This window comes from Eschrichtius robustus, chromosome 6 (assembly GCF_028021215.1).
Source record: "Eschrichtius robustus isolate mEscRob2 chromosome 6, mEscRob2.pri, whole genome shotgun sequence".
Taxonomy (NCBI): Eukaryota; Metazoa; Chordata; class Mammalia; order Artiodactyla; family Eschrichtiidae; genus Eschrichtius; species Eschrichtius robustus.
The window spans coordinates 98,231,101-98,244,238 of NC_090829.1; the positions used below are offsets into that span (position 1 = coordinate 98,231,101).

General features: G+C 36.6%; 1 protein-coding gene across 1 annotated transcript in view; it reads left to right on the forward strand.

Annotated features, from left to right (window-relative positions):
• Window positions 1-12,268, forward strand: part of LOC137765934 (target of Nesh-SH3-like) — an 80,740-nt gene extending 68,472 nt beyond the window's left edge. The window contains exons 7-11 of the mRNA XM_068545677.1: window positions 346-394; window positions 1,337-1,408; window positions 1,982-2,074; window positions 10,243-10,320; window positions 12,168-12,268. Of these exons, the coding sequence (XP_068401778.1) occupies window positions 346-394; window positions 1,337-1,408; window positions 1,982-2,074; window positions 10,243-10,320; window positions 12,168-12,268 (393 nt within the window). The remainder of the gene's footprint in view (window positions 1-345; window positions 395-1,336; window positions 1,409-1,981; window positions 2,075-10,242; window positions 10,321-12,167) is intronic.
• The last annotated feature ends 870 nt before the right edge of the window (window positions 12,269-13,138 follow it).

Below are 13,138 nucleotides of genomic sequence, written 5' to 3' on the forward strand. Positions count from 1 at the left end.
ATGTAAGGACAGAATTTGGCTGGTTCGCATCTCAAATGAAGTGAAAATAAACTAGTATTCAATTCAGAGGATTTAATATCTTTCCATTGCAGTTTCTAAGTAAATTAAACTAAGGGGAGTTTTGAAGAAACTGCTTCTGTCAAATCTTTGGACACTTATGGGGAAAACCAAGTGAGTACAATAAAATAGAGGCAGATATATGTACTAAAGATCTTTTCAGCAGCTGTTAAACCCCCGTGTCATGGAGAACTTCACTAAAGACAAGGTCTACTTCCAGTTTTTTTACTTATTTATTTTTTTAAGTTAACAGTAACTCAGAAGCTGACTCTCTTCCTCTCTTTTCAGCCAGCATATGTCCCAAGAAAGCTAATCCCAGTAACAATCATCAAGCAAGGTAATTTGTATGCGTCTGCTCTGGATATGTGTTTAGAACTATTTTAATATACTTTTTAAACTGAGATAATTAAACATAGCACATATTTTTTCAATTTTTCTGATTATTTTCCAGAAAAAGTTTGAAGAAATCAGTCTAGTAAATTAGAAGTTGACAGATAATTTTGACTCTTGTACTGTTAGGCCAGGTCTTGGCAAAGCACATTGGCTGGACAACAAGGGACAGAACAAGCCTAACAAGCATTAAGTTTTAAAAAGCCAATTAAATATATGTGGCTTTCTTCAGGATTAAGATAGCTTACATGTAGAAAATCATTAATAGGATATTTGGATTAATGAAATGATAACCATGATATAGAGGTCACTTTAAGGAAAGTAAGGAAACCCAGGTTTTAAGAGTTATGTTTTATTTCAGCATCCACTCATTTTTGTTTTGACTTTCAGTTTTTCAAATTATTTAAATGACTCCATTATTTCCAGAAAGTTTCTTGGTGGAAGAGATTGAGCACTTAAAATAGTTATTCATTTTAAGGAAACACAGTGTCCCAAGTGTATTCTCAAAACAGTGTCAGTCAGTATTGGAATTATCCAACGATTCTTTGCTCTGAAAATATACATTTCCTAAATCTCTTTATTTACTGAGTCAGTCTTTGCCTCATTTTGTGCTAGTTCTTTAACTTGGGTAGGCTGCAGGGAGTAGAGCTGAGAAAGGAAATTCTTAGCTAATTAGAATGGAACACTTTCATTACTTAAAGGCACAGGAATTAAGATGTGCCTTCTAGACCTTTCGTTGCCTGTGTAGCCAGCCCAATGAGTTCCTTTCTATTAATTAAAAAGTTAGATCAGGGTTTCTCCAGTGCAGATGGTGTCATGTTATTAGCTTCTTTCTGCTTCCTGACTATTTTTTTTCCATTCACACTGTTATCTTTTGGTATTTCAACAGTGATTCAGAATGTTACTCACAGGGCCTCAACTAAATCCCCAGAAAAGACTCCCTATGGAGGAACAATACTGGGTGAGTCTATCTTGAAATCTACACCTACATTAGTCAAGTCAGGCTCTTTTTTTGATAATAAGGCCTTATGGAATTTTGCACTGTGAGCAGGTCTGTTAAATTGATGTTGGTTCATTTACTTTCAGTATTTAGCATCCTGGCTTGTGTCCATTCCAGGCCAGGATCCACGAGATGCTACCTCTATCCTAGTGTGTTAGAGAAACAACTCTAGCTTGTGTCTGTTGGGCATGATGGCTCCCCTCCTGCCTACCCCACAGGGCTGTTGCTGTTATGAGGGAGTCTTTGTCATATTGAATTACTCTTTTAAAAGTTATTATTAATAATGGTGTTTGTTCACACATTTTAAGCAACCATTTTACAATTTTTGAGTCTATGGATTAAAAGCCAGAATATTCTGGTTGTTCAGTTCTGAATATGAAAAAGATTCTGTATAAAAGTTACTGTCATATTTTTTCCAACATTTTAAAGTTTGGGTTAAAATTGACTCAGCAAAATAAGCACTAAACTTCATGGTTTCTAATGCTCTGAACTTTGTGATGGGATGCATTTTCTTTTCCTTCTGTTTTCTTTCAGTCCACCTTGTTATTCCAGGTCTTAATGAAACCACCCTAAAACTTCCTACCTCCATAATGTTTGAGATTTCGGATGCAATCAAGACACAGTTAGGTAAGCAGCAAAGATCTATAGGTGAACTTTGCAGTGATAGTACTAACAGTGATATTCCTAGGATATCCAAGGGATCTAGCAAATGAGCTGTTTGGGGATCTCAAAGTAAAAACTAAGGGACAGGCACGTGCACTGTTGATGGGAATATAAAATGGTACAATTGCTGTGGAAAACAGTATGACGATTCCTCAAAAAATTAAAAATAGAATTACCATATGATCCATCAATTCCACTTCTGGGTATATAACCAAAAGAACTGGGTGGGGAAAAGGTCTTAAAGTGATATTTGTACACTCATATTCATAGTAGCATTATTCACAATAAGTAGAATGTGGAAACAATCCAAGTGTCCATCAACAGATGAAATGATAAACAAAATGTGGTATATATATACAATGGAATATTACTCTGCCTTAAAAAGGAAGGAAATTCTCACATTTGCTATAGTATAAATGGACCTTGAGGACATAATGCTAAGTATAATAAGCCAGTCACAAAAGACAAAATGACTGTGTGATTCCACTTATATGATGCACCTAGAGTAGTCAGATTCATAGAGACAGAAAGTAGAATGGTGGCTGCCAGAGTCTGGAGGAGGAAAATGGGGAATTAGTGTTTAATGGTACGGAGTTTCAGTTTTACAAGATAAGGAGAGTTCTGGAGATGCATGGTGGTGATGGTTGCACAACATTATGAATGTATTTAATACTACTGAACTGTACACTTGAAAAATGATTAAGATTGTAAATTTTTTGTTATGTATCTTTTACCACGATTAAAAAAAAAATTGGAAAAAAAGTAAAGGGTAGATAGGATGGAGTGTTGGAGTTATTCATATAAATCACATTCTATAGGGAAATAGTTATTTTATATTTATGAAAGAAGAGTGAATGATCAAATTAACCAAAATATACACATTTATACAGGTATCATTTTCAAATGAAGTCATTGTTATAAATTATACTTATTATACTATACTGTCAAGGGGCCACTAGAGGTCTTCAGTGGTAACTGAGGTAAGGGTCAGGTCTGTTAGAATTATTATTTACTTTGAGATTGATACTGCTTCCTACTTCTAGAAAGCACCTGATATGATTTTAGTGTTTAAAAAACATAAAACATAACAATTTTGGGAAAAAAAACAGCAAAATTCTGTAAAAGGAGTCCAGGAAACAATTGAGGTGGCCAGTGGGCTAAGCTAGTTGCTGCATTTGGGTATCACATTGGTCTGAATTCTCTCCATAGCAGAGGATCTCACCCTTGATGAAGCATCAGAAGCCCTGGCGGGCTTGTTACACCCAGGCTGCTGGGCTCACGCCCAGGATACTGATTCCGTAGGTCTAGGGTGGGGCCTGAGAATTTGTATTTCTACCCAGTACTCAGGTGATACTGGTCCTGCTGGTCTGGAAGCCACACTTTGAGAACCACCCCTCTAAAGTCTCTGGAGAATGTCTTGGGCCACTGATAAATATGGAAGAAGGTGGCATGATGTGGTGGAAATTGAACAAGACTTAAAAATGTAGAATATTTTCCTTGAACTAGGCAATGGCTAAGAACTTCAGCACTTATATACTTGAATCTTTACATTTTATGGGTGTGGAAACAGGCCCAAGCCCCTGTTTGGCAACATTTATTCAACAAATATTTATTAAGCATTACTCGGGGCCAGAACTGCAAGTGGCTCGGGACATGATTGTGATTTACACAGGCAGAGGACCCACCCACACAGGAACCTCAGGCTTAATTTCTCCTCCCTCATTGAAGGTCTGACCTGTTTACTTGTTTGATGTTAAGCAATCAGATTGTAACAGTTCTAAAAGGTAAACCTTTACGTTCTCCTTAGCTGTTAATTTGAGAACTTCCTGGAAGAAGGAGGAGCAAAGCCTTAATAAGTGGGTAGAAAAGCATAATTAGTGGACTTAGAATTTTGGAAAATTTTTCAAAATCTATGCATCACCATTTTATTAAGATATGAACATATTTGCCCATAAATCTTTGTGGTTTTGTGCAGCTGTTACATTTTTACTGTAAAACATTCATACCTGTTAGTCCTATGGTGAGTTACTTCCAAGAATTTAGACAAGTGATTCTAGGCTTTATTTCTTTAATTTGTGCATCAGACTTGATCACCTCCTGTTTACCTGTAAACCCTGAGACTCAACTCTACATCATCTAAATGCTGTGCTAAAAGCCAGGAAGCTTCCATATTAAATTCCCTGAGTGGACCTGTGTTTAGAACCAGAGCTCAGGACTCTTGCACTCACCTGTTCTCTGCCCAGAGCCTATATAATACTTAGCCCGTTGCCTGGGAAAGACTTGCTTGTTCTTCTTTCTTGAGATAGTTGCTTTAGGTGTAAGAATAGGTTGTTTATTTGAGATTTTTCTTGTCTCTTGAGGTAAGATTGTATTGCTATAAACTTCCCTCTTAGAACATCTTTTGTTGTGTCCCATAGGTTTTGGATTATCGTGCTTTCATTTTCATTTGTCGCTAGGTATTTTTTGATTTCCTCTTTATTTCTTCAGTGATCCACTGGTTATTTAGTAACATATTGTTTATCCTCCATGTGTTTGTGTTTTTTACAGTTTTTTTTCCTGTAATTGATTTTTAATCTCCTAGCGCTATGGTTGGAAAAGATGCTTGATATGATTTCAATTTTCTTAAATTTACCAAGGTTTGATTTGTGACCCAAGATTTGATCTATCCTGGAGAATGTTCTGTGTATGCTTGAGAAGAAAATGTGTTCTGCTGCTTTCAGATGGAATGTCCTATAAATATCAATTAAGTCTATCTTTTATAATGTGTCATTTAAGCCTTGTGTTTCCTTATTAATTTACTGTCTGGATGATCTGTCCATTGGTGTAATTGGGGTGTTAAATTCCCCACTATTACTGGGTTACTGTCAATTTCCCCTTTCATGGCTGTTAGCATTTGCCTTATATACTGAGGTGCTCCTATGTTGGGTGCATATATATTTACAATTGTTATATCTTCTTGGATTGATCCCTTGATTGTTATGTAGTGTCCTTCCTTGTCTCTTGTAACAGCCTTTATTTTAAAGTCTATTTTGTCTGATATGAGTATTGCTACTCCAGCTTTCTGTTGATTTCCATTTGTGTGGAATATCTTTTTCCATCCCCTCACTTTCAGTCTGTATGTGTCCCTGGGTCTGAAGTGGGTCTCTTGTAGACAGCATATATATGGTTCTTGTTTTTGTATCCATTCAGCCAGTCTGTGTCTTTTGGTTGAAGCATTTAATCCAATTACATTTACGGTAATTATCAATATGTGTATTCCTATTGCCATTTTCTTAATTGTTTTGGGTTTGTTTTTGTAGGTCTTTTTCCTTCGCTTCCTTTTTTCTTCTCTTGTGGTTTGATGACCATATTAGTGTTGTATTTGGGTAGGTTTTTCTTTTTTGTGTGTGTATCTATTGTAGTTTTTTGGTTTGCATTTCCCATGAAATTTTGATAAAGCAGTCTATATATATACAAGGTTGTTTTAAGTTACTGGTCTCTTAATTTCAAATGCAATTCTGATTTCCTGTGTTTGTACTCTCCTCTTCTCACAGTTGCTGGTTTTGATATCATGTTTGCTTATGAATGCTTTCCTGCTTTTACTGTATGTTTGTCTTTACCAGTGAGCTTTCCTATTTGTGATTTTTCTTGTTTCTAGTTGTGGCCTCTTGGGAAAGAGTTGTTCGGAAGGAGAAGAAAAGGAAGGAGCTGGCCAGTCTCTTACTGATTTGGTCCCTAATCTGTTCATCAAAATTCAAAAACCAGGATTTGTGAAGGAGACCAAAAATGAGCAGAGTTTTTCCCACACCACTGCTGTCACTTTTTTTTTATATTGGAGTATAGTTGATTTACAGTGTAAGTTTCAGGTATACAGCAAAGTGAATTAGTTATACATATATATATATATCCACTCATATTTAGATTCTTTTTCCATATAGGCCATTACAGAGTATTGAGTAGAGTTCCCTGTGCTATACAGTAGGTTCTTTTTTTTTTTTTTTTTTTTATTTATTTATTTTTGGCTGTGTTGGGTCTTCGTTTCTGTGTGAGGGCCTTCTTTAGTTGCGGCAAGCGGGGGCCACTCTTCATCACGGTGCGTGGGCCTCTCACCATCGCGGCCTCTCTTGTTGGGAGCACAGGCTCCAGACGCGCAGCCTCAGTAGTTGTGGCTCACGGGCCTAGTTGCTCTGTGGCATGTGGGATCTTCCCAGACCAGGGCTCGAACCTGTGTCCCCTGCATTGGCAGGCAGACTCTCAACCATTGTGCCACCAGGAAAGCCCCCTACAGTAGGCTCTTATTAGTTATCTATTTTATATATAGCAGTGTGTATATGTCAATCCCAATCTCCCAGTTTCTCCCTCCACCTCCCTTATCCCCTGGTAACCGTAAGTTTGTTTTCTACATCTGTGACTCTACTAGTGTTTTGTAAATAAGTTCATTTGTACCCTTTTTTAGATCCACATGTAAGCAATATGATATGATATTTGTCTTTCTGTGTCTGACTTACTTCACTCAGTATGACAATCTCTAGGTCCATCCACGTTGCTGCACATGGCATTATTTTGTTCTTTTTTATGGCTGAGTAATATTCCATTGTATATATATATACCACATTTTCTTTATCTATTCCTCTGTTGATGGACATTTAGTTTGCTTCCGTGTCCTGGCTATTGTAAATAGTGCTGCAATGAACATTGGGGTGCCTGTATCTTTTTGAATTCTGGTTTTCTCCGTGTATATGCCTAGGCGTGGGATTGCTGGGTCATATCGTAGTTCTACTTTTAGTTTTTTAAGGGACCTCCATATTGTTCTCAATAGTGGCTGTACCAATTTACATTCCCACCATCAGTGTAGTAGGGTTCCCTTTTCTCCACACCCTCTCCAGCATTTATTGTTTGTAGATTTTTTGACTATGGCCATTCTGACAGGTGTGACTGATACCTCATTGTAGTTTTAATTTGCATTTCTCTAATAATTAGTGACGTCAAGCATCATTTCATGTGCTTTTTGGCCATCTGTATGTCGTCTCTGGAGAAATGTCACTGTTGAACTGAAATGTGTTTTGTTCCTTAGTTCTTGGTTTTAAGGACTATTTCCTAAATTTTTTGTTTTGTTTTGTTTTTGCAAAGTTCCACCTGCTACCTTAATATCAGTTCAAGCTTTTCATTTTCTTTAATTTAGAGAATTAAACAGTTGATTTTTTGGTTTGCTTTGCTTTTTGCTTTTGTTATTCTGATACGAATCACTAAAACTTCAGGATTAAGTGTGATTTTAATGAAGACAAATTAAAATGCAAATAGTAAATGTATTTTAAAACTTATTTCTAGGGAAGCACCTATCTTAAATTGAATACATGGTGAATTTCTTACACATTGAAGAGACTGATAGGCAGTATGTTTGAAGATGTCCAGTAAACCCATCAAATGTACCATTTTAGACTATGTTACAAATTCCATTTTAGATTTACTGGTTTTTATGAAGAGTGTGAGCATAAACAGTTCTTTATACCAATGAAGGAGAAATAAACTTTCCTGAAGTTATTTATCACTGCAATTCAGAAAAGTCCTACTGTGTGAGGGGGTAAATCCTAAAAATAATATCCTCATTCCAGCAGGACCCAATGTGGGACATCAAGAAATTAATAGCTTTTGTTCTAAGAACACATGGTATGAATAATGAAAGAAATAAACAAGAAAGATAGTAATACACACACCTCCCAGGGGCATAAAAAGGGTTTGCCAAAGCCAAGACTTAGCCTGCCAATAATGAAAGGAAACAACTGTGTTGAAAAACGGTACAGAAGAGTCAGAGAGGAAAAGGAATTTCCTGGGGTTTAGGCCGTGTTCTAATGGCATTTTACTCTGCTGTTGCCAAGACCAGTTGTACATAGATGATGTAGGTGAATGCTCATGGCTTGATGGGAGTCACAAAGAGTCCCCATTCAAGTTCTTTCCCTTCAATCAATTTCTCTCACGCCCGAAGGGCCATGTTTAGAAATACGGTATGCCTCTATAAGGAATTAGTGATGGGTAGAGAATACAAACACCTCTTGGGAAGGTAGTTTACTGTTTTTCTTCATTAGCAGCCTAATTTTAGGTTAATGGTATTACCCCATAAGGGCATGCATAAGGAGCTAAAGCAAAGCAATTCAGAGCATTGCCTGAAAGTCTAGAATCTGGAGGTTAAAATAAATAAATAATTTTTTAAAATAAATAAATACACAGTCCTAGTCAGCCAGGGAAACACCAAGAGTGTAGGATATTACACAGGAAGGAGAGGATTAGCAAAAATAATCCTGAAGGAGAAGAGGACACTGAAAAAGAAGAGATCATTGAAAAAAATTATGTTTAAAAAAAAAAACTTCCTGTGGTACATGCTGAAAATAACAGCATTAGAGCTCATCAAAATTTGTAATCTGAACATTTTTTCCTGTGCTAACACTCACAGTGGTTCTAAACCAAAGCTGTGACTACAAAAGAAGAAGGAAAAAAATGTTGATGAGATTTAGAAATCTAAAAAATAGAATTTATCATAAAATTATACTGGATCTGTTTATTTTTTTAGTTATTCCAGAAAGAGTCCCTTCTCTTTATGCCCTGCTAAATTAATTTGAGCAACGGTATTAAACATTTCTGTTGTACAAACATGCTGTACAGCTTCATGAGCACAGCAATTCAGAACACGCACTTGACTGATAGCTATGGCAAGTACACTAGCACTTGTGACGCCTATTTCTAGCATCTCAAATCACTCCGGAAAATCATAAGCTCTAGGAATCTATCATATACTTCCATAATACAGATTGAAAATTGATTTGCTTCCATGATCTTTGTGAAGGGGATGACTTTATAATTGTCTTTAAGTCCATCAGAAGTAAATGAATATTTTGTGCCCATGCTAACTGAAAAGAAGAAAATGGTCTTTACAACAGTGATGTGAACTATAGGAAGAAGTTACAAAATTTACATCCTCAAAGAACTTTGAGAGAACAGATTAGATCAGTAGTTCTCAACAGAGGGCAATTTTGTCCCCTCCCCAGGATATTTGGCAGTGTCTGGAGACATTTTTGGTTGTCACAGCTGTGGAAGGGTGGAATCCAGGGAGTAAAGGCCAGAGATGCTGCTAATTATCCTACCTTTCACAGGAAAGGCCCCCATAAAAAACATTGTCCAGCCCTAAGTGTCAATAGTGCCAAAGCTGAGAAACCCAAGAAGTTCCTTACAGCCTTAGGACTCTTAAAAAATCCCATCTGATTATAATCAGTTCAAGGTGACACGATCAGGGTATCTCAAAATGAATGAATTCTTTCATGCCACTAGACTGTTTCAAAATATTACAAATAGGTCATTGATTCAGTGTGCTAAATAGCTGAATCAAGTTAATCCTAAGTGCATTTTGAAGAATATGGAGAATATCTTAATCATTGGGCAACTCTGGTACAGAAAAGTACTTCCTTTGAAAAGGAATACCTAAATTTTAGAAGAAAGTTTCCTGACTAATTGTCAGAAGAGAAAAGAAATAGAAAAAAAAAAAAAATCAGACTTCATTGTTTTACACTGAATTCCCACACAGACCCAAAGAAAAGATCTATGTTAACATGAGGTTCAGATAAATAACTGTTGGTATTTTTTCCTAACCACAAATATCTTCAAATAACTTAGTTTCCTATGTGTGTTATTCATGTTTTTCTAAAACTTTAGAGCCAGAACCTATTATATTTTTTACCATGCATAATAACGGATAATTTCTATTCATTGATTTTTAAAAAAAAAAATTAGGAGTAATTGAATATAAAATTCCAGGGAGCATTTGCTATGCCTTACAGCCTGTGCCTTCAAGAAACTCTGTTTATGAGTCAGAATGACTTGAGAGCTATCCAAGTACTGGGTTGTGATTTTTTTCCTCATTCCAGTGCCAACTTAGATCTTAAAGAATTACCTAGGGTTAATGAGAAGGAATTCTGAAGACTGTCACTACTAATACTAATCCCTGGTAGAAATGCACAATGAATTTATTGACTGCCTGGTGGGAAGGGATAAGAGCAGAATAGATTTCTTGAAATAGTCTGTTGCTTGATTGTTTTGAGGGAATTATATTTGGACACTGTATTATGAGGAAGTGAGATAAATTGTTTGTTTTCTGACTTTTTTAGCTAAGAATGAAACCTTGGCACTGCCTGCTGAATCTAAAACACCAGAAGTAGAAAAAATCCCAGCACAGCCCGTAACAGGTAATGAGAGCCCTACGTTATTAACTCTGAGAAAATAAATAATATGTTTTTTCAAATAGTAACTGATTGACAAGCCTGCATTTTTTTTGCAGTGAAGAGCCAGTAGGAAATTCATTTTGATCATAAGCACACAACAGTAGGAGATTCTGGGTCTTTAATGTTTGGAAAAACAGCAGATGCAAAATGAACCATTGAATTCTATAACTGCTATGTAATATGGAAGCTGTATTTTTCACTTTAAGTGAAAGCTGTTACCGCAACATTCTGAAATATTTTTATACTAAGATGTAATACCATGGTTTTGGTGCCTTCCTTTTATAAGAAGACATGAGAGCATTTTTTCATTTCTTCACTTTCACAAGTGATTGGTTTAGCAAAATGCCATTATCCCTCATAAATCCATAGTTTAATATCTATGAAAATACCTTGGAATCATTTAGTAACAATGTCTCTTGAAGATTAACAATGCTCGTGTAGAAAATACCTAATAGTTCAGTAAAAATCCTTTAAAGAATAAACGCAGTATGCATTTTCCCTAGTTTATCAACCATTACTAACAAACATTCAGCATGTCTTCTATGGATGAACTGCCCAAGTCCAGCCCACTGGGGACACGTTATTCTCTGAACTACAGAGTTTTTGCCAGAGCAATACCGCTTCATCCAGAGCTCTGTGAAACAAGTATCTGGCAAGAATTCCTCCAAATCTACATTTAGCAAAGTAACTCCAATCTAAAGTGAATTTTTTAACCCATAAAATTGCCATAAATTGAAATATCAGTGATATTTACCTTGTACTAAACTCTTGGACTCCTAACTAGTCCAGAGAAAATAAAGATTGGTGGGGAAATAAAATGTCTTGATTTCAAGAAACCTATTCAAGTAGAAATATTTCTGACAGAGTAAGAAGTACTTGGTCCTACCTAAAGGTGAGAAATGGACCTTCCATCCCCCACGTTCATGGGAGTTGGAGCGAGGGTAGACTCTGATGCTGGAATAAGCTATTTGAATGAAATTCCTAGGTAGTTTTCTGATTTCAATATAATTAGCCAATACCAAGAAAAGCATTCCCAACTACACTTCTTCTCTTGGCATAGTATCTGATGGGAGAGTCAACAGAGTTCTTAGTTCTCTGCCAAACCTTCCTCAGGATTTTCCACTTCAGAAACACTTAGGCAAACACCATAATTCATTATTCAGTGTTACTGTGTTTATTTCATATCCTTACCCTACAAAATTCTGGAATTGTGTAGCTCACAATTCGTTCCGGATCTCAGTGATCCTGGTTCTTATTCCTCAAAAACTATTTACCTGAAGGTCATCTTTACCTTTGATCTAGCACTTGAAACAACCCTGTGACTGAGCATTTGAATCCTCATAATTTCAACCCAGTTCCAAGCTTTGCATGTTGACTACAGTTTGGAAGAAAGAAGTCTTAAAAATGTAATAGTTCTAAATAAATCTTTTTGACCTGGGTCATTATGTTATCTGCCCATTTATTAACTTGTTTAATAAATATTGATCCTGTGCTTGCTTACTATACCCCAGACTTCGTGCTAAGAAAAAAGGGCAGACCCAACATTATGATTAATCTGATAAATGCTTCCATGGGGGTCAGTTCCATGTGCTTTTTGGAACACATGGAAAGTGGACAGACCCAGAAAGGAAGGGTCGGGAGGAGATGTCAGTTCAGACACAAGCCAGGGAGCCCTTAACATAATTAACTTGAAAAGAATTAGTCCGTGTAAGTGTCAGTTCTAATTCTAAAGGGCAACAAAAGTGCCTTATGGTCTTGAGTTGTTTCATCATTTTATCTTAATTTGTAAAGTCGTCTTTTTTACCTTCCAGTGACTCCTGAATCAGTTCCAAGAACCACTAAACCCACTGTGTCTAGTGCATTAGACATTTCAGAAACAATACCGGGTAATTCTAAGAACTTTTTTTCTTAAAAAAAAAAGAACCTCCCAACCCTCATACAAAAGTAACCCCAATGCCTTGGCTTCCCATCCTCCCCACTTTCTTTCCTACCTTACTGGCAGTAGTTCATCTTCTGTTTCTCAGACCAATTCCATTAAAGAGTTAACGACATACCTTGATCCTGATGACTAATATTCTAGGCAGCTCTGGATGCTATATGCTAACTGTACACCCTTTTTACCAGTCTCTTGGGAGGTATAGAAAAACAGAATGCCAGCCTTTTAACCTACAAAGCTTGGAGGAGTGAGAGTCTTGACTATGTCTGTGCTTTCCATTTCAGTTGGCTTTTCCAAGTCTTGTGTGTACTAAACTTAAGGAGAATCCCCAAAAGTGTCATGCCTTTTACTAAGAATTTCATGTCATGTGAGTTAGCTGCTTCTTGGCCCAAGAGAATCTAACCTGCTTTATTCTCTTCTCCAAAAAAAAAAAAAAAAAAAAAAAAGGAGTAGCATGTACGTATTTTGTTCTGTACTTGCGATGTTGATCTTCCATGCCACGCCATGGCCATTTGAACATATACCTTCAAATTATAACTATGTAAAACTTTTCCAGGGAAAGCCAGCTATTTCCATGAAAGGCATCAGCTGCCCAATGCACCCTCTGTTATGAGCATGCCTCACATGACATGGTTAAGCCACAATGTCAAATCCCGACTCAGGGAGTTTCTAACTGAATCCTTCTTTATTGCAGTTCTCAGGGGAAGGACCCCTGAAACACCGCAAACTATTTTAATACCTAGGTTTGAATTGCCACTGAGCACTCTAGGTAAAAATTATTAAACACTGCAGCTTATTATTACCTTGGAAATATTATGCATGCTTGAAAGAAGTCCTTAGGCTAAT